Source organism: Zea mays, chromosome 7 (genome assembly GCF_902167145.1).
Source record: "Zea mays cultivar B73 chromosome 7, Zm-B73-REFERENCE-NAM-5.0, whole genome shotgun sequence".
Taxonomy (NCBI): domain Eukaryota; kingdom Viridiplantae; phylum Streptophyta; class Magnoliopsida; order Poales; family Poaceae; genus Zea; species Zea mays.
This window is the reverse complement of record NC_050102.1, coordinates 2,714,301-2,734,072: the sequence shown is the minus strand read 5'-3', so window position 1 is coordinate 2,734,072 and position 19,772 is coordinate 2,714,301. Positions and strand designations below refer to the sequence as shown.

The 19,772-nt window shown below is 44.7% G+C and overlaps 2 protein-coding genes and 1 long non-coding RNA gene across 3 annotated transcripts; 1 reads left to right on the top strand and 2 right to left on the bottom strand.

Annotated features, from left to right (window-relative positions):
* Positions 1-13,434: 13,434 nt before the first annotated feature.
* Positions 13,435-14,198, bottom strand: LOC100278068 (uncharacterized). Its single transcript, XR_002263485.3, has 2 exons — positions 14,037-14,198; positions 13,435-13,929 (listed from the first exon to the last, which is right to left on the bottom strand). It is a non-coding gene; the product is annotated as an uncharacterized lncRNA (long non-coding RNA).
* Positions 14,199-14,990: 792 nt separating this feature from the next.
* LOC103631906 (uncharacterized) lies at positions 14,991-17,299 on the bottom strand. Its single transcript, XM_008653751.3, has 2 exons — positions 15,958-17,299; positions 14,991-15,366 (listed from the first exon to the last, which is right to left on the bottom strand). The coding sequence occupies exons 1-2, from the start codon at positions 17,099-17,101 to the stop codon at positions 15,314-15,316; spliced, it is 1,197 nt and encodes a 398-aa protein (XP_008651973.1). The 5' UTR covers positions 17,102-17,299; the 3' UTR covers positions 14,991-15,313.
* Positions 17,300-17,420: 121 nt separating this feature from the next.
* On the top strand, positions 17,421-18,818 carry LOC100273444 (uncharacterized). The gene has a single exon (NM_001147881.2). It carries the CDS (start codon positions 17,548-17,550, stop codon positions 18,493-18,495), a length of 948 nt encoding a protein of 315 aa, NP_001141353.1. The 5' UTR covers positions 17,421-17,547; the 3' UTR covers positions 18,496-18,818.
* Positions 18,819-19,772: the final 954 nt, after the last annotated feature.

Genomic DNA, 19,772 nt, shown 5'->3' with positions numbered 1-19,772 from the left:
CAAGAGAGCATGTTGATCTTGATGATATAGATGAAGACGATGTTCCAACGGACGCAATTTGCACCATAGCGATTGGAGATGTGCGACTACAGGAACACCAAATGCAAGATCATCCTTCTTCCTCAACAATGGTGCACCCCCCACCTCAAGATGATGAACAGGTTCCTCAAGAGGAGGCGTGTGATCAAGGGGGAGCACAAGAAGATCAAGTTGTGGAGGAAGAAGCACCATGGGCCCCTCCAACTCAAGTTCGAGCGACGATTCAAAGGAATCACCCCGTCGACCAGATATTGGGTGATATAAGCAAGGGAGTAACCACTCGCTCTAGATTAGCTAATTTTTGTGAGCATTACTCTTTTGTCTCTTCTATTGAGCCTTTCAGGGTAGAAGAGGCCTTGCTAGATCCGGACTAGGTGTTGGCCATGCAGGAAGAGCACAACAACTTCAAGCGAAATGAAGTTTGGACACTGGTGCCATGTCCTAAGCAAAACGTTGTGGGAACCAAGTGGGTGTTCCACAACAAACAGGACGAGCACGGGGTGGTGACAAGGAACAAGGCTCGACTTGTGGCAAAAGGTTATGCCCAAATCGCAGGTTTGGACTTTGAGGAGACTTTTGCTCCTGTGGCTAAGCTAGAGTAAATTCGCATTTTGTTAGCCTATGCCGCTCACCATTCTTTCAGGTTGTTCCAAATGGACGTGAAGAGCGCTTTCCTCAACGGGCCAATCAAGGAGGAGGTGTACGTAGAGCAACCCCCTGGCTTTGAGGATGAACGGTACCCCGACCACGTGTGTAAGCTCTCTAAGGCGCTCTATGGACTTAAGCAAGCCCCAAGAGCATGGTACGAATTCCTTAGAGACTTTCTAATTGCTAATGCTTTCAAGGTTGGGAAAGTCGATCCAACTCTTTTCACTAAGACTTGTGATGGTGACCTATTTGTATGCCAAATTTATGTCGATGACATAATATTTGGTTCTACTAACCAAAAGTCTTGTGAAGAGTTTAGCAGGGTGATGACACAGAAATTCGAGATGTCGATGATGGGCGAGTTGAACTACTTCCTTAGGTTTCAAGTGAAGCAACTCAAGGACGGCACCTTCATCTCTCAAACGAAATACACGCAAGACTTGCTCAAGCAGTTTGGGATGAAGGATGCCAAGCCCGCAAAGACTCCAATGGGAACCGACGGACATGTCGACCTCAACAAAGGAGGTAAGTCCGTTGATCAAAAGGCATACCGGTCTATGATAGGGTCTTTACTTTATTTATGTGCTAGTAGACCGAATATTATGCTTAGCGTATGCATGTGTGCTAGATTTCAATCCGACCCAAGGGAGTGTCACCTTGTGGCCGTTAAGCGAATTCTTAGATATTTAGTTGCTACGCCTTGCTTCGGGATCTGGTATCCAAAGGGGTCTACCTTTGACTTGATTGGATACTCAGACTTCGACTATGCTGGATGTAAGGTTGATAGGAAGAGTACATCAGGGACATGCCAATTCCTAGGAAGGTCCTTGGTGTCTTGGAGTTCTAAGAAACAAACTTCCGTTGCCCTATCCACCGCTGAGGTTGAGTATGTTGCCGCAGGACAGTGTTGCGCGCAACTACTTTGGATGAGGCAAACTCTCCGGGACTTTGGCTACAATCTGAGCAAAGTCCCACTCCTATGTGACAATGAGAGTGCAATCCGCATGGCGGATAATCCTGTTGAACATAGCCGCACAAAGCACATAGACATCCGGCATCACTTTTTGAGAGACCACCAGCAAAAGGGAGATATCGAAGTGTTTTATGTAAGCACCAAGAACCAGCTAGCCGATATCTTTACCAAGCCTTTAGATGAGAAGACCTTTTGCAGGATGTGTAGTGAGCTAAATGTCTTAGATTCGCGTAACTTAGATTGATCTAGAGCATACATGTGTTTTATGCCTTTGATCATGTTCCTTTATACATATTATTGCTTATTTATGGTGCTCAAGTTGTGCAAGGGATCCCCGGACCTCATAAGTCCATGTGTGAATGATGCACATATTTAGGGGGAGAAATGCTACAACTTGACCCCTTTAGACTAACCGTGTGCTTGAGTTTTCTTAATTTAGTCTCAAAGGTGGATTGAAAGGGAAAAGGTGAACTTGGACCATGCAAGACTTCCACTGCACTCCGATGAGAGGTAATTTACTCCAAGTTCATCTCAATGCTCTTATTGCCATTTTACTCTTAATTGACAATTTTGGTGAGGCAATGGGGTTTAAGGGCCAATAATGATCCCGTTTTGGTGCTTAATGCCAAAGGGGGAGAAATTAAGGCCAAAGCAAATGAATCAGCTACCACTTGAGAATTTTGAAAATAGTAGAGTTAGAACTTTTGTTTTGTCAAAATACTCTTATGTGCAAAATTTGGCCTCTTGTGGGGAGAATGTAGGATTATGGGAAAAAGGGGGAGTTTGTGGCTCTTGATCAATTTTTCTCATGGAACACCTCTCTTTATGTCTAAACAAGTGTGTTTGACTTAGAGATAGGAAAATGAGTTTGATTTCAAAAACAAACCAAGTGGTGGCAAGGAATGATCCAAATATGCCAAATTAGAGTTTAAAACAATTTGGTCTTCAATTTGAATCGATGTTGCATGTTTTGCATTGCTTTTGGATGTGTTGGCATAAATCACCAAAAAGGGGGAGATTGAAAGGGAAATGTGCCTTTGGGCAATTTCCATTATGTTTTGGTGATTAAGTGCGCAACACATTTAAATGAGCCCTCTTGTGCTAAATCAAGAGAAAAGTGATAATCAAAGCAAAGGTATGATTCTAGACTTAGTACATTGGTTTTTGTGTACTAATATATTTGTCTAAGTGCTGGAATCAGAGAAAAGAAAAGAAGAAAAGAACTTGGCTTGAAGCAGCCAAGACTCAGCGCAGTCTGGCACACCGGACTGTCCGGTGGTGCACCGGACAGTGTTCGGTGCGCCAGGCCAGCCTTCGGTGAACAGGCCACTCTCGGGAACTGACGGCGGTGTACGACTATAATTCACTGGACTGTCCGGTGAGCCGTCTGCGGCGAAGTCGTCGCTCTCGGGAATCGTTCAACGGCGTATGGCTAAAATTCACCGGACGGTCCGGTGAGGCACCGGACTGTCCGGTGAGCCAACGGTCAACTGCGCCAACGGTCGGTCGCGCAATCCACGTGCAACGCGTGGGCGCGCCAACGGTCGGCAGGGGGCACCGGACTGTCCGGTGTGCACCGGACAGTGTCCGGTGCGCCAACGGCTACAATTCTGCAACGATCGACTGTGCTATTTTTGGAAGGAGATCTGCACCGGACTATGAACAGTACCTGTCCGGTGCGCCACCCGACAGAAGGCAAGAATTGCCTTCCAAGATTGCTTCCAACGGCTCCTAGCTGCCTTGGGGCTATAAAAGGGACCCCTAGGCGCATGGAGGAGTTACACAAGCATTCTTTGATCATCCCTATGCACCAAGACTCCATTCTCGCGCATTTGATTCTTTGTGATAAGTGACTTGAGCTCTAGTTGAGTAGAGAACTCCCCGCATTGTGTTGTGAGCTCAAGTTGTGGCTTGTGTGCGTGTTTGTGCTTGTGCTTTGAGTCTTGTGTGTGTTGCTCTCCCCTCCCTTACTTCTGTGCTTCTTTGTGATCATCTTGTAAGGGCGAGAGGCTCCAAAGTGTGGAGATTCCTCGCGAACGGGAGATAGAAAAAGTAATCAAAACACCGTGGTATTCAAGTTGATCATTGGATCACTTGAACGGGGTTGAGAGCGACGCTCATCCATTGGGACGCCACAACGTGGAGTAGGCAAGTGTGATACTTGGCCAAACCACGGGATAAATCACCGTGTCTCTTGTGCTTGTGTTCTTCGTGATCATTGTGTTTCACAAGAGCTTGGTTCTTAGCCACTTGACTCTATTGAGCTAACACTTGACTAAGTTTTTGTGGCTACAAGTTTTTGATTTTTACATGATCACCTATTCACCCCCCTCTAGGTGCTCTCACAAATGGATCAAGATACTATGTTTCTATTTATGGATTTGGTTCAATGATGATAATGATGTTCCTTGATGAGGAAATGGTTCACGGGTTGGTTATTGCTAAAACTAGCTTCTACTAATAATAAATACCTGACGAACTAAAAGCAACTGCTTTGATTCTAACCCCACATAAAGTTAGTCCACCTCAGCCGAACGTGACATTTGCTGAGTACGTTGATGTGTATTCACCCTTGCTTTCACAAAACACTAGGTTGCCTTTGGTGCAACCTATGCTCGGGTACAGGAGAAGAAGGCGTCGAGGCAAATCTCCCGGAGTTTCAGGACTTCGGCGAGTTCGAGGATTAGGCTAGCGACCTCCCCCAGTCAGCTGCCTGTGGTGGGTTTGTTTACGTTGGCTACGTTTATATTATGTGCACTTTGATTTATATTATGTGAATGACTCTAGTCTGTAGTATTATTACTTACTCTTTATTGTTGTTCGAAAACATTATGCTATGGTGAGTCATTTATATAATCGTTGTGTATGTGAATTTCTAATCATGTCACGTACATGGCTTGTATTCGGTTTGCCTTCCAAAACGGGTGTGACAATGAAGGTTCACGGTAGCCGCTGAGTTCGTAGACAGAAGGTAGCTAGCTAGTAAATTCTCCAACCCCCCCCCCCCCCCCCCCCCCCCCTCTAGACATCTACCCACACAGCACAAACACCCTCCCCTTACATGACCCACTGGATGCCCATGAAGTGCGAGTTGGCCTTCCTAAGGCGTCGACCCACTTGTTGTGCTGAAGAGTCTTGTTCATTCCTTATCGTGTTCCCGCCTTTGCTGTCAGTCTCCTCCGAGGTGCTAACATTCCCCCCTTCTTGAGATGTCCCCCAATCGGCGGCACTGGGAAATTGTTGTCGCAGGGCGGTGTAGTCCTCCCAGGTTGCAAGGGCGTCGTCGAATCCTGACCAACGCACCAGCACTTGCTCCACGGAATCACCTCCACGCGAGATCGTCCACCTGGCCAGCACCTGGGTTGGGAACTGAATTGTAGCTGTGTGTCGTCAGGTAGTGTGGTACACTGGAGACCAGTCGACGAAGGCTTGGTCCGCGGTATATATTGACTCAAGAATACATTTGTACAACGCAAAATCAGCTTATGAGATGTTTGTTACACTGTGGTTCAATGCAGATATGTTGGTTTATCTGATGGCTAGTTCGTGGTCTCGCGAAGTATGGTAGCTCACCTTTACTTGCTTTGGCCTTTCAAACTGTTCTTTCAAGGTTACAGACTTATCGGATTGGTGGACATCATTTCGTCACCTTTACTTGCTTTAGCCTTTCAAACTGTTCTTTTTCTTTCTGTTACGCTTTTATCGTCACTGCTTAATTTTTGTCTTCTTCCTTTTAGAGCCTAATTTTGTTCTATTCTTTTGTTTGGTTGTATCGTGTTTTCGTATTCTTAATACAACGATGTGCAGCTCTACTACTATCGCGGAAAAAGGAGCACCAAGTTAACTTTAGTGGGTGTTTAGTTTCTAGGGACTAATAATGTTTAATCCCTTCATTTTATTCTATTTTAGTCTATAAAAATTGCTAAATATAGAAACTAAAATAAAATTTAGTTTTTATATTTGATAATTTTAGAACTAAAATGTAATAAAATGTAGGGACTAAAAATTAGTCCTTAAAAACTAAACAACTCCTTAGATGGTTGGTGGGTAAGAAACTCTCAAAACGAGTCCACTGGATTTCGAGCGTGACATGAAGCGGCTCTCTCAACTTGGACTTTTTTTACAGCACATGAGGCCTGCATGCCATCCGGAAAGCGGTAGTAAAAAATACATTTCCTAAATAAAGATGTACGTACTGCTTCTATGTCTGACTGCAAAGATCCTTTGTCGCATTGATAAAATAGAATGTAACCCATAACATAAAACCCACAGTCATTGGATCCTACTGCCATGTTAGGACAATTTGGGCACAAGTCAATTGTGAAGTTACCAAACTTGGGAAAGCATGTCCTGGACCGTACATGTTGTATTGCTTTGTTTAATCTACTCATAATAACCTTAGCCCATGGTAACTTTCTGCCACCTGAGCCCAAATGTGCAAAATGATAGTCCTTCCATGTAGTTCCACCAAGTGTTGGTCCATATGGGTTGGAATCTAAAATATGAATGCACTTCTTGACCTTGTTGACAACATACAATGTCCAATGCCCCCTGCTTACCATGGGGACCATGATCTGACCGTGTAAAAAAGCATAAAATGAACAGTGTAAATTACAAAAGCATAACAATGTGATATGTTCCATTTAAAATAAATTATGTTTGGATTATGAAATACGATTGTTACCGCTTTGCATTGGTCCAATTCATCTGTCTCAGGCAATGAATTGTCTAGAAGTGTGTGGAGTACAGATTCATCAAAAGGTTGAGGGTTGCGACTGTGTCGTTCCTGTTCCTCAAAGTTGAGTAGTGACTGCAATAAACGATATAAATGGAGTGAGTGTACTTGGGTTCATCTAATTTGTATATGAATATGGTGTATATAAGTTACGATAATTTACCCCAACATTAACATCAAGAATCAAACTGTTCGAACTCATGGAAGTCTGCTGATTTTTTGCATCATCAATAACACATTGGATGAAACACTGCATGAATACATTGTCGAGACACTTCCCATCGGCAAAAGATTCATATATATCAGAACATGTCGCTGAATATTCACCATAATCTATTATGGTCCTGGGGAATTTTTTATATCAATTAGAGATGTCGCGTAAAACTACCAGCATATAAGCAGATTTTGATTTAGTATGTACTTCATACCTGCCGGTGTCAGATTGCAGACCACACAAATATTCGCGTAGAGCTAACACAGTTTGCATCTCCGAGTCAAGAGAAGCCTGGCCAACCTGTGGAGTGTTTGTAGCTAGATCGGTTTCAACAGAAACCTAAAAATATATATGAAAATATACATAAAACTCTGTGAACAATTTCGACAACTATAAAGAAAATGAAAATTACTGAGCTGACATAAAGTGGAATAAACGTATGTGGAATCAAGTGTCATAAACTGGCATAAAATTAAAGAGCTGACATTACTGATACAAATCAAGAGACAGAAATATTCTTGCAAACTGCATAAATATATGTGTAATTTATCATAGACAGCTAACAGTTATGTAAAAACTGAATGCACATCTACTTAGCATACATGTATGTGCAAAAATGCATAACACTGATTTGTATGATGCATAACCTATTTAGACTGAGAAGCATGACTGTACAAAATCTGTGAACAGTTTTGACAACTACAAAGAAAATGTAAATTACTGAGCTGACATGTTCAGATGGAGTCTGATCAAAGCATGGACCACTGTTGGGCAAGTCTGTTTCTGCCGCTTGTTGTACGCCGCCAGTAGACTAACAATCATGGTATAAATGGATTACAAATTTAGTAAACTGCTAATAATAATATAGAAAAACCACGAGGGGGTTTACTAATACCTTGATTTGCGGAGTCGCATCAAATATCGGCGCGTCAGGATCCATATGTGGTGTTGCTTTAGGAGTGACGTTTGTATTGGTCGGCATGTTCTTGCCACCGTCACCATGTTTACCCTGAAAAAATTGTAATGGTTATATGCTATTTAAATAAAACGATGAATACAACCCTAGAATGAAAAAATACAATTAATAAGAAAAACATTACCACTGAGGTTGTAGGTGTTTTGTTCTGTTTCGTTATATTTGTATGAACAAGTGGATCAATATCAGCTTCATCGGGGCAACTTTCTAATAGTACACGAATATGCTGTTGCCTTAACAGTAATTCATGTACCTGTGTGTCTGTAAACTGCGTATCCTGCTGAGAAACTGGAGTAGACATATCAGGTACAGTTGGGGGGGGCGGACACGTACATCCTTCTGTACATGTCATGTAAACAAAAAAAACATTGTTTAAAATAATGGCATCAAAACGATATCGACAAATGATTGCATAACTTTTTATATTGACGTAAAGACATTAAACTGACTAACCAGCTGTCTGGGGAAGAATATCATCTGATTTTGAAGTAGTTTTCTGCACATCATAAGCATCTTCGTTGTCCCCCGCCTCAGCACGGAGGACCTCATCAATTAACTCACCAAAAACATCAGATAGATTGTATTGTTTCTCAACAATCTGCTGAAGAGTCTGTTTAATAACTGAACATGCCTTACCAACCTCCGTATCAAAATGTGACAGCTTCTCTATGAAACCCAGGCGGTGGCGGGATGGAAGCTGATTCAGCTTGCTTGATATCAAATCCCTGATGAGCGGGAGTTCGATGTGAATTGAGTGCTGTCCAGATGGGTTAGGACGAGGTACATCAAAAGTGTTGGTCCTGGTCTTATGTTGTTGTAAATTGAAAATTATTAAGTAAATATATAGCATATCACTGAATATTATGTTGAAATTCTATGACAAAAAAATATATAAATAGAATCATGCCTTGAATTGTGCTTCAACGGGGGGTACAGCTGTGTAGCAGGTCTCTAAGGAGCTTCGGAACTAAAAAAAAGGCGTGAAAGATGGAGTAAAACTTATACAAACATATTAAATTGATAAATGAGATTCATATGTTTAATGGAAAATGCAAAAAAGCATCACAAATATGCTTACAAATGGGCATAAAGGTATGTGAACGTTATCATATGCATGTAAAAAAATGATTGACACATAAAAAATACCGAACAATGTCCAAATGCTTCTTCTCTTTTGCGTATCTTGCCCTTGTCAGCTCTTGTCAGGGCTTGAATAATATTCCTATCAAAGTATTTGATTCGTGGTGTTCCACGTTTGTTCTGGGGTGCCGCTGAGTCATGAAGATGATCCAAATAATACAACTGCAAAAATCATAACATGAGTCATTATGAGACATAACAAAAGCATAATCTACGTGTATATGGATTTTGCATACAAGATTATGGGTACATATAACAGACAAAAAAAAGGATATGCTTACAAGAATAACGATGGAACATCCATAGATGGTTGTAGAAACGTTCGTAACGCTCCTAGTATGCCACTTCATGGCAGCTTGGCATAAATCATTGAAAATAAGCTGGCACCAGTCCATCTGGTGGAAACGATCCATCTCCTCGGTTAAAAGAACCTCATGGTTGGTTATTCCCCAGCTGGCAGTAGGGAACAACAACCTATTGAACAATATCAAGAAAAAGCATCTGATGCTTAAATCATCGTCAGACCCTTTCCTCAGACGATCTTGAAGAGCTGTAACCCCAAAATCTTCTTTCAATAGACCAAGTTCAGCTCTTAAATTGTTGGCAGCAACAGCTTCATCGATGCCCAATGCAGTTCCTCCCCCAGCATTCGGTAACCCCAAAATTAGGTGCACCGTATCCTTTGTAATTTTCAGCTCCTTCCCTGGGCCAGCTCGAATTGTCATGTCATTATGGTCGAGCTTTTCCATCAGCCAAGCTAAATGTGATCTGCTGCCGAGTGCGTCCAGTCTCATATCAAGAATACTAGAAAATCCCCTACGTGCAATTGCTTGGCGCTGTCTGTCATTTAATATCTGGATGCTTACTAATACATCTTGGGGGTTGCATCTGACATTAAGCCTCTGCTGAAAAAAAGTATACAATGAATATCGTAAACATTTACATCTGCATAATCGCAACTCAATGTTTAACTCAAACATCAACACAACATGATTTCACGCATAAAATGATATATTGCCATAGACCATAAATCTCTAACCTGTCGGGGGGGGCACTACTTTCCTCCGCTTTGTGACTAGCTTCTTCAAAACTTTCCCAGGACTGTCGTCCAAGTTACGCTTCTTGGATAATGGCATAAAGTCATCATCCTCATCAGCAGCCTGCCTTGTTTCGGGTCTAACAGTCTCCGCCGGAACACGAGGTATGTCAACGCTGAAGCACTCCTGAGTAGACTGGATTATAATCCGTTTTGGATTAGAAGGAGGTCTGTCTACGTTCTTCATGTCTGATGTTCCTGCCAAATGAAACAACACATATACATAAAATACGTAAAGGATCAAAAAAAGTTAAGCGCAAGTCAATTCAGTTCAGTTCATGACCATGCATTCCATTAGATCCCAACATATCATGCAACATCACTACTAAATTATAAATTGCATAATTCTATCAACAAAGCAGCATAACACAATATTGTAAATTGCATAAACGTGTGAGACTAAATGAATCAAAAAAATCTGCTCATATGCGACATCCAATTAATGTATAACCTGGTTATTTCATGTGAGCTGACCCAAATTGAACAGCAAGATGTTTATGGCATAATATATTGATGTATGTATCATACTTCTGTCAACAAAGCAGCATAAACAGAGTATTGTAAACTGCATAAACGTGTGAGAGATTGCATAGTATACATTTGTGTCTCCGTTTAACTATAAATTTATAATGAATTGGTTTTTGATAAATCAAGCAATTGGGAAAATAATAAGGTGAACTCTATTTACGATTCAGATTGTAAGAGTTAAAGGTTGATGACTTACCGGAGTGTGGATGGGCCTGGAGGGCGGCTGAATTCGAGACACCTCTGCAGGGGACAACCCAAGGCGACGCGCGACTGTGTCAAATGCGTAGGGGACTCGACGTTGGGGACGGAGCTCGCGACGGCGTAGGGGACTCGGCGTTCGGCGGCCGCGGTGGAGAAGATCGAGGTCTCGGTCTCGGTCTCTGCCGAGTAGAAGAACGCAGGGGCGGCACAACCGCCTCCGCGATTCCGGGTCCCTTCTCGGAGACGAAGAACAAGGCCACGGCGTGTATGCGGCGGAGAAGGCGAGTCCGGGTCTCTGCGGTGGTGAAGGAGAATGCGACGGCGGTGGAACGACGGGGGGAGAATCTTAATGCTCACGGCGGGCGGGGTGGACAAGAAGCTCACGGCGGCGATTAGTCTAGGGTTCGACGGGCGCGGAGGAGAAGCAGCATACGGCGGCGGATTTGGCTAGGGTTCGGCCGCGGCGAGAGTTACGGGAGAGATGAGCTGAAAAAATGAGAGCTCGGTTCCTTGATTCGTGGGCCCGATAGACGTAAGCTGCCCAGATTGCGGGGACACGATCTTTTCGTTGGCCCGGATGCCGCGAGACGTGCGCACACCAAAAGAGTGTAAATCGTAACAAGATTGAGCATAACGCGTAGTTATAATTGACGTAACTATGTATTACAGTCAGGCAAAAAAGCGTGCGCGCCGGTCAGCGCACCTGGTCGGTTTCTGGTCGGGGCTTCCATTAGTTAGAGAGAGCCCAGGGCTCTAAATACTATATATATATATATAGTTTATATATTAGGAGCCCTGGGCTTCCAATAACTAGAGGAAGCCCAGGTCGGACGGTGCAATCCGGTCGAGTCGGACCACATCCAGACGTCTATAAAACAAGACCCGGAGTGCTAGGGTTCAGTTTTTTACGCTCCACCCCGATTCATTAGCGACGCCGCGTGCGACGATGGCGGTTGCCCCAGAGCGTGCGCGACGGTGGATCCCCAGCCGGTGGCCGCAACTCCATGACCTCGACGCACGGTGGCGGAGGTTCCTCGATCCGGAGTAGTAGCGGCAGTTCCCAGGTCGGTGGCGGCGGCTCCCCGATCCAGAGGGCGAGCGACAGCGGGGCCCTTGTGCGGGCAAGCGGCGGCGTCCCCGAGGTCCCGAGGAGGCGGCACTTCCAAGGCCGGCGAGCAAGCGACGCCCGTCGACGTGCGAGTAGCGACGGCGACGCATGAGGCGCGATCTTCGAGCGAGCGGCGTCACAGAAGGCCCGAGATGCGCACAGCGATGATCGCGCGTGACATCCTCTGATCCGGCGCAGTTTTCTTTTCGATTATTGTGTTTTATGCCTATCACATGTATTATTTACGCCAAAAACTGTACGATTTTATGCTTAAACACAGAGTTCGTATATCAGTTTACTGCATGCACATTGGAAAGGCAGTTCCTTGATTTATGCTGTTCGTAATTTGCGCGCATGCAATGGAAACTCCCACAATTTTTGGCATAATTTTTGGATCTGTATAAAAATAGAAACCGCATGCATGCGGCTGCCATATTTTCGGATCTGTCATAAAAATAGGATAGTAATAACAACCTACTAGAGCTATCAACCTCGCACATTGATTCGGTATTTACGCTTATAATTTAGTGATTTTATGCTCAAAACTTAAGGTTTTTACGCTCCATCCGGGGATGCGTCCACCAGTGAACAACATGCCAGATTTTTTAAGCAGTGTGACGAATTGCATAAATACCTACACAGTGTGGCATATTTAGTATGAGTATATATCATAAAATGGTTATTACGATCTATCTGCATGGCTGTTGGAGCGATCCTAAATTTATGGAGGAAATAAAGCATTTAAAGTAGAAACTGCCACACATATCTTTCCTAAATTTACGCGTATGCAAGTGAACGTGTTTGACTCATGCATGTATCTTGCCATAATTTTTGGATCTGTATAACCGCATGCATGCGGCTGCCATGCTTTTCGGATCTGCCATAAAAATAGGATCGTAATAACAACCAACTAGAGCTATCAACCTCTCACATTGGCTCGGTACTTACGCTTATAATTGAAGGATCTTATGCTCAAAACTTAAGGTTATTACGCTCCAACCCGGAGATGCGTCCACCAGTGAATAACATGCCAGATTTTTTACGCAGTGTAACGAATTGCATAAATAGCTACACCATATAGTATAATTTGTATCAATATATATCATAAAGTAGATCTAATGTGTTTAGCTGCATGGCTGTTGGAGGGATCCTATATTTATGAAGGAAATAAAACATTAAATACGATTTTTTGTTTCTATGCGTGCAATTTATTTTTCCTTTCGTTGCACATTATTTTTATCATAAATTCGTGTGCATGCAGCTGGTAACAGATTTTTACGTAGTATACTGAATTGCATAATTATCTACACAGGATAGCATATTTAGTAGCAGTACATATCATAAAATGGTCCTTACGAGTCTAGTTGCACGGCTGTTGCAGAGATCCTAAATTTATGGAGGAAATAAAGCATTTAAAAATAGAAATCGTCACACGTATCTTTCCTAAATTTATGCGCATGCAAGAGGATGTGTTTGACTCATGCATGCATTCCTTTTTTGCGCGCAGAGACATGGGCGCGGGTGGTGCAACCGACAGCCTGGTCTAGTCGGTGCATGCGCTGGGTTGAACCAGGTTGCAGGGATGATCGACCTGGGCTTCCTTTAACTATTGGAAGCCCAGGGCTCCCGTTATACCTACCCTATATATATATATATATATATATATATATATATATATATATATATATATATATATATATATATATATATATATATATATATATATATATATATATATATATATATATATATATATATATATATATCAAACAAAGCAAGGCACAAAGAAGATCTATTTATTATTAGGATTGCGCGTGCACACACATCAATTGGCTTCTTATTACAAAAAGGACTGCAGGAAATAAAGATCGAGAGCGCCATTAGAAGTCGCTGATGAGAACGTAACCACGCCAGAGATGACGCCGCCGCCGCCGCCGCCGACGACGAGTGCAGCAACCGGCTACTACTGGACATGCATGAGCTAAGCAAGAGGGGTGTGCAAAAGGCTGCGCGCGCGCGGAAGAACTCACACTAGCTAGCTAGCTAGCAGCAAGTGCTGCAGCACGCCCAGCCATATGTCGGGCAAGTGCGGCAGTTACAGGCGCTGTAGTGGCAGGTCACCTGCCACAGCAGCCGGCGTCCAGCTCCGCGTTGGTCGCCCGCCGCCGCCGCTGTCTGCGTGGCCATCACCATGAGCAGTTGCGCCACCACCAGGAGCAGCATGCAGGAAACCATGGCGCCGCTGCGAGCCATCGCTTCGTTCCACAAAATCTGTATCCAGTGTGTATAGAGATAAAGGAAAGTACTACTGCGACGACACATATGCATATGTATATATACTTGAGATAAATACTAGCTGATGCTACATGATGAATTACCAAGGCAACGAGCAGATGGACTCTCTTCTCTGTCGTTGGCGTCGGTCGATGCTGCTTGCTGAGACGAGAGCGAAGGGCATCTGTTTATATAGATAGATAGATAGAGCGAAGGGTTTCAGTTCAGCACACAGCTGCATGCAAAGATTCCCAGCACACGGAGTTTTTTTGTTTTGCCCACCGAGAAGCCCTAGGCCCCTACCACACCGTCCAGATTCATTCAGCGCGGCGCTCAGGCCCATGCATGCATGCATGCATAGACTTCAACTTGCCCTTGTCGGTCACATGTGTCGTCGTGTGTTGTGATTCCACGTCGGACCACACTCGGAGTCTCAGAGTCTATCCAAACGTTCGTACCATGCATGCACACGTTTATTTCATGTTTGTCTGCAGGTAAGCCCATAGGATGTAATATGATGTGGTTTTTTTTTTTTTGTCGTAGACTTAAATTTATGTCGGCAAGCAACAATAATATGGTTTTTATTTGCCGTTCTCGCTGACCGAATTTTTTGTCCTTCTTCCTGTGTGACGTTATATATGGACAGAGAGTAGCTCTGTTTACATCCTATTCATAACGATTTTCAGAGAGATATTGCCAATTTTTAGGACATTATATTGAATAATATTTCCCTTATACAATTATAAAAGCAGTGACGGACCCAAGATAAAATAGGACTGAGGTCATACTCGTAAGGGTGAGCACCAAAATTGCAGAGCATGCTAGATATCTAAAATGAGCTGACCAGGGTAGGTCTACTGCTAGCACCTGGAGTTCTCTTGGCTGAAAGCCATTAGTAGACTAGCATTGTTTTAGTGCTGCAACTAAAACTGATGTACTATCCTCAATTTTATCTGTGTTGTCATCAGTCAAAAGCCTCGAAAGCCCATGCATGCTCAGGGCCTGTTTGGAAATGCAGTTTTGAAATGATGTAGTGCATAAAAAAGTAGTCCTTAATATTCAACAAAGCTATCAAATGAACTATTCATAAAACTGGATTGGAGTAAGCTGATTTTATCCCTTGGTCCTATGTTAAAACGTAGAAGAGGAAAATTGTCCACAGTCATACACAGTATTAAATTCCATGTGCCATGCTTTCATATGAGAGCCAATACCATTATCATAATTTGATTGCAATATGCAAACTCAAGTTCAGGAGCACAAACAAGGTCAGAACAGCAACAAAATCATGTAGAGATATCCGTCCCACCCAAACCATGCTTCTGGTCTAGTAAATATCCTTCTTGATTTAGAGCTTCTTATTCACTTCACAAGCCAGATCCTAGCCCTCGAGACCAGCTTCTGGTCCCTCATCTGTGGATATTGCTCCTGGCGCTGCATAAGAAACACAAATACAAAATATGATGAATCTATGATAACAATGAATATTGGGCAAACACAAATCACACAAAAGCCAAAAAAAACAGCACTGATTTATTATCCAGTTAATGGTCACATATTGTTGGGCCGTGTCTGGCGGCCGTTACTGTGTGGCCCAAGAGTCTTGTGTATATATATGTTTTGTATCAGCTGTAAGAGATAGAATTTCACAAGCTTCAACACATGTAAATAACAGCATCAAGATGAACTCAAACTACATCTAGGAATTTATCCTATTTATTTTTCTACGACGTTATCATGTGAAATTAGTATACAAGAGATGGTTGAGGAACATATATAATTAAAGGTTGGCATGATGAGACTAATGTTTGCACCGTAGAATACGTGAGAACCTAACCTTTTATGTAGGTAATATATAGGTAGGAGTAATCCGGTTCATGAGGTCGTCCAGGTATCACACTTTGACAGACATTGTTCTTTTACCAATAAAAAAGTATTACACAATGTTGCTGAGCCCTTACACAGCTGAACTACTACTTATTGTGCAAGTGCAAATGAGCAAAATACAGAGTGAAAGCAGGGTACCTGGAGTGCAGAAGCTCACATAGGGAATAATGCAACCCCAACCTAAGCACTCGCCTATGTTCTTGCTCGTCCCTGAATTCAGATCAACAACAAAATACCCAAGACGTGTCTTAAAGAAAATGACACCAGCTCTTGTCCCTGCAAAGCCAGCCAGCCAAGGCTTGTCTGGAAAAAATTCAGGCGGGAATTGAGGATCGCGTAGGGCATCATCTGGGAGCAGCATACGAAGCTCAATGGGCCTTCTTTCTTCCCATCTTTCATGGTCCCTTATCCACAGGTGAAGTGTTGAACAACCAAGCGTTGAATTGCTTGTTTTGGCAACTCCTAGCCTGCCGTCCTCTGTGGCAATAAGCACAGTGGCCATGCCGTTAATTTGGGCGTCAGGTTCTACTCTGAAGCAAATGGTAGACATTCGATCCGTCAGCAAGTCATATTTGACGATTTCATGGTTGAATCGACTCAGGAAGTAGAGGGAGCTCCCAGCGTGGACACAGGTCCCCGTCTCAAAGGAGTTGGTGTGTTCCCCTGAAGCAGCAAAGATGAGATCACTCCAGCAGCTACCAGCCTCGGGTGAATAGACACAGGAGAAGTCCCTCCTTTGAGAAGTTCCTACGCAGACGACCTTGAAGCCGCAATGGATATGGTTGCAGCCCTCGCCTACGGCGCAGATGACGGCCGCGTCCCAGTTACATGTGCACGGGCCTGGGACCACCGGCAGCGGCAGCGCGGGCAAATCCCGCAGCTCATCGGTGATGGGATCCCACACGGAGAGGAAGACATCCAGACCCTTCCCGGGGAAGACATCCAGACCCTTCCCGGGGCGGCGACAGAGAAGGACGCGACCAGGGCTTGAGTGGATCGCTATCACGTCGTCGAGGTCAGCATGGCGCGGGCGGAACGACGATATAGGGACGAACTGGATGGAATTGTGGATGTTGGAGATGTAGCCCTGCAAAGGTGGCGAGCGGTGGAACTCACGGAATCTACGGCGGAAGACGGGGCCGGTGATCACGCGGTGCCAGTGCCTACTGACGAGGGCGGCGCGAGCGAGGCTGGCGGGGTCATCCGGGGGAATGCGGAGGAGGAACTCCTCGACGAGGTCTTCAATTAGAACCGTCGGGTCCGGAGGTGGCGCCGCCGCCATGGTGGTCGGCGGCTAGGGCTTGTGCGTTTGGGGCAGAGAATAGAAAAAAAAATGAGGTAAAAAGATTCAGGCCTGCTAAATTCTAGTGGACTTCACAGTGAGGCCAGCCCTGACGAAGATCAAACAGGCCTAATAGTAAAACATGGAAAGCGAGAGAATCCGGGCCCTTCCCGACCTCGGACTGTCGGAGGCCCATCCGGTCTGCGCGTGGCGTACGCGGAACATATAAGGTCTGTTTGGTTCACTGTCTAACTTGCCACACTTTAAACTTTTCTATATAAGGTTAGTTTTTCAATTCGAACGCCTAACCTTAGACAAAGTGTGGCGCAGTTAGCCACGACCCATAAACTCACCGCACGACGCCTTCGTCGCACGACGCCAACACCGAAACCGACGAGTCGACGAACTCCTCCCCTAGGGGCTAGGGCCTAGGCTCACGGCTCACCATGTCCCGCTCCGACTCGCCTTCGCCATCGCCGGCTGCGGCGCGACGCGCGCAGCCTTCCGACGCGACGCTCGTGAATGCCTTCCTGTGGCCCTGGGTGACCTTGGGCATCACCATGCCGGGCGGCGTGCACGCGGTGGACCTCTACTCCGCGGACCCTGAGAAGCTGGCGCGAGGGTACCAGCCGGAGGTCTCTCTGGACGGCCAGTGCACGTGGTACTTCCTCAGCCCGCTGCGCCCCAAGAGCCCCCACGATCCGCGCAAGGTGCGCACCGTCGCCGACGGTACGGGGTGCTGGCGCAGCGACTCCGGGGTCAAGAACGTCATCGACTGCCTGGACGGCGCCCGCCACGTCGGCTACCGCCAGAACTTTTCCTTCATGAGGAGGGACGCCGCCGGTGCGGACGCTCGGTCAGGCTGGGCCATGACCGAGTTCCACCTCCACCACAGCTACGACGAGCACGGCCACGGGGGCAAAGTCGAGGGTCTCGTCCTGTGTAAGATGTACCGCAACCGCAACCGGCGCATCCACGGGGGCAGCGACGACGTGGTGCCCGGCGTATCACCGTGCGCGGAAAAGACGTTTTCGTGCGGGAAGAGCCAGCCGATAGGCCACGACTATTCCAAAGCCAAGAACTCGGACGGCGGAGCCACGGCTACAGGGACGATAGCGCCGCCCCTTCTCAACAGCATGGTGGCGGGCGACGACAAGGTATCCGGCGCGACCACGACCACGACCGCGCCGCCGCTCGGCCACAAGGGGAACCCAGTGGAGATGGACAATGAGGACTTGTTGACATGGGCGCCAGCACGCAAGAAGATGAGGGCGGCGGGCGCGGGCGCCGAGAGCTCTGAAGCAGCGTCGACGGTAAGCAATCCGACGCCCGACCAGGTGCGCTGCCCCCGTTGCGGCTTCCACTTCACCACCATGCAGAGCAGCCGGTCGTGACCACTGACCATAACCGAATCCAAGCTGGTCGTGTCCCGAGGTGAACCCTAACCAAATCCAAGGCGGTCGTAGGATGCAGCACATTCAGAGATGCGAAGGAGATTCAGAAGTGGAACGAACACCAAGCTTTTGAGCAAATTAAAACCCCTCCTTCCCTTCCTCCTTGGAATCTGAAGCTGCACTGGATAGAAGATAGGTTCTCCACATTCCTTGCAATTTTATTCTGGTTGTAATTGGATTCTGATGGTTTCAGAGCAGAGTATGCACCTTTTATTGTAGCACTTCAAGAATCCGAGGTTTTGAATGGAAAGAATGCAAAAAAAAAATTTACATGAAACCTTCAACTGTTTCAGTCGTGTTTCTTGGGTTTTGACTGAAAAGTACCAAGGGTTGACAAGAATGTACTGAGTTACATTACAGACCACACGTTTGGCGTTCGTAGTTCAGATGTTAGCATAATTCAGGCAGATCCATCGATGCTATTGTGCATTTCTGGGAACATAACCTAATATTGGATGCCAATGTTCAGGAGGCTGTTAAAGTTTTCATCATGTTTCACAACACATAATAAGGTGTTCAGTGCATGCTCTGAAATCAGATGTACAGTCCAATGACCATAGCTTTATAATAGCAATATAATACAAAATAAATGAACTATCAAAATATAACTAGGGAGATCGTTGCAACGTGTTTTATCTTTATTATTTTTAACAGTGTTGCATTGCTTTTTTATGACACTAAGGAAAGAGAGAAAGAAAAGTGTAGCATGGTAAACTAAGGATTGGTAATGAGAGGGGTTGAAGGATTGTGCAAGCTTAAAAATAATCATCTTCTCTCCTAATTACCAGACCAATCTAACCATTTTCTAAATCTGGATAGACCTATGTTTCATTAGTAAAAACTACATTGACCAAAATCCGGAACTCGGGTCGACTTCAAATTTTAAAAAATTCATCTGGATAAAATTATGCAATTAGTCCAACTAGAATTACCACAATCAAACTCTTGGATCCAAAGATATTAACGAAACATTACTACTGGTATAGAATATGACATAAATTAACCAAGCTTTAATTTCGTAACTAAACTGGTACTGTGAAAGATTAATATTCCAAACTTTATAGGTCACTAACTTGATACCCTAGCTAGCAACGATCTAGATGATTCAAATCAACAATAACAATTGAAAATTAATAAATAAATCTAAAAATAAAACTACGCATGCAATTAATGAACAAAGGGAGAACGAAATTATCACACTAATCTTGCACAATCAT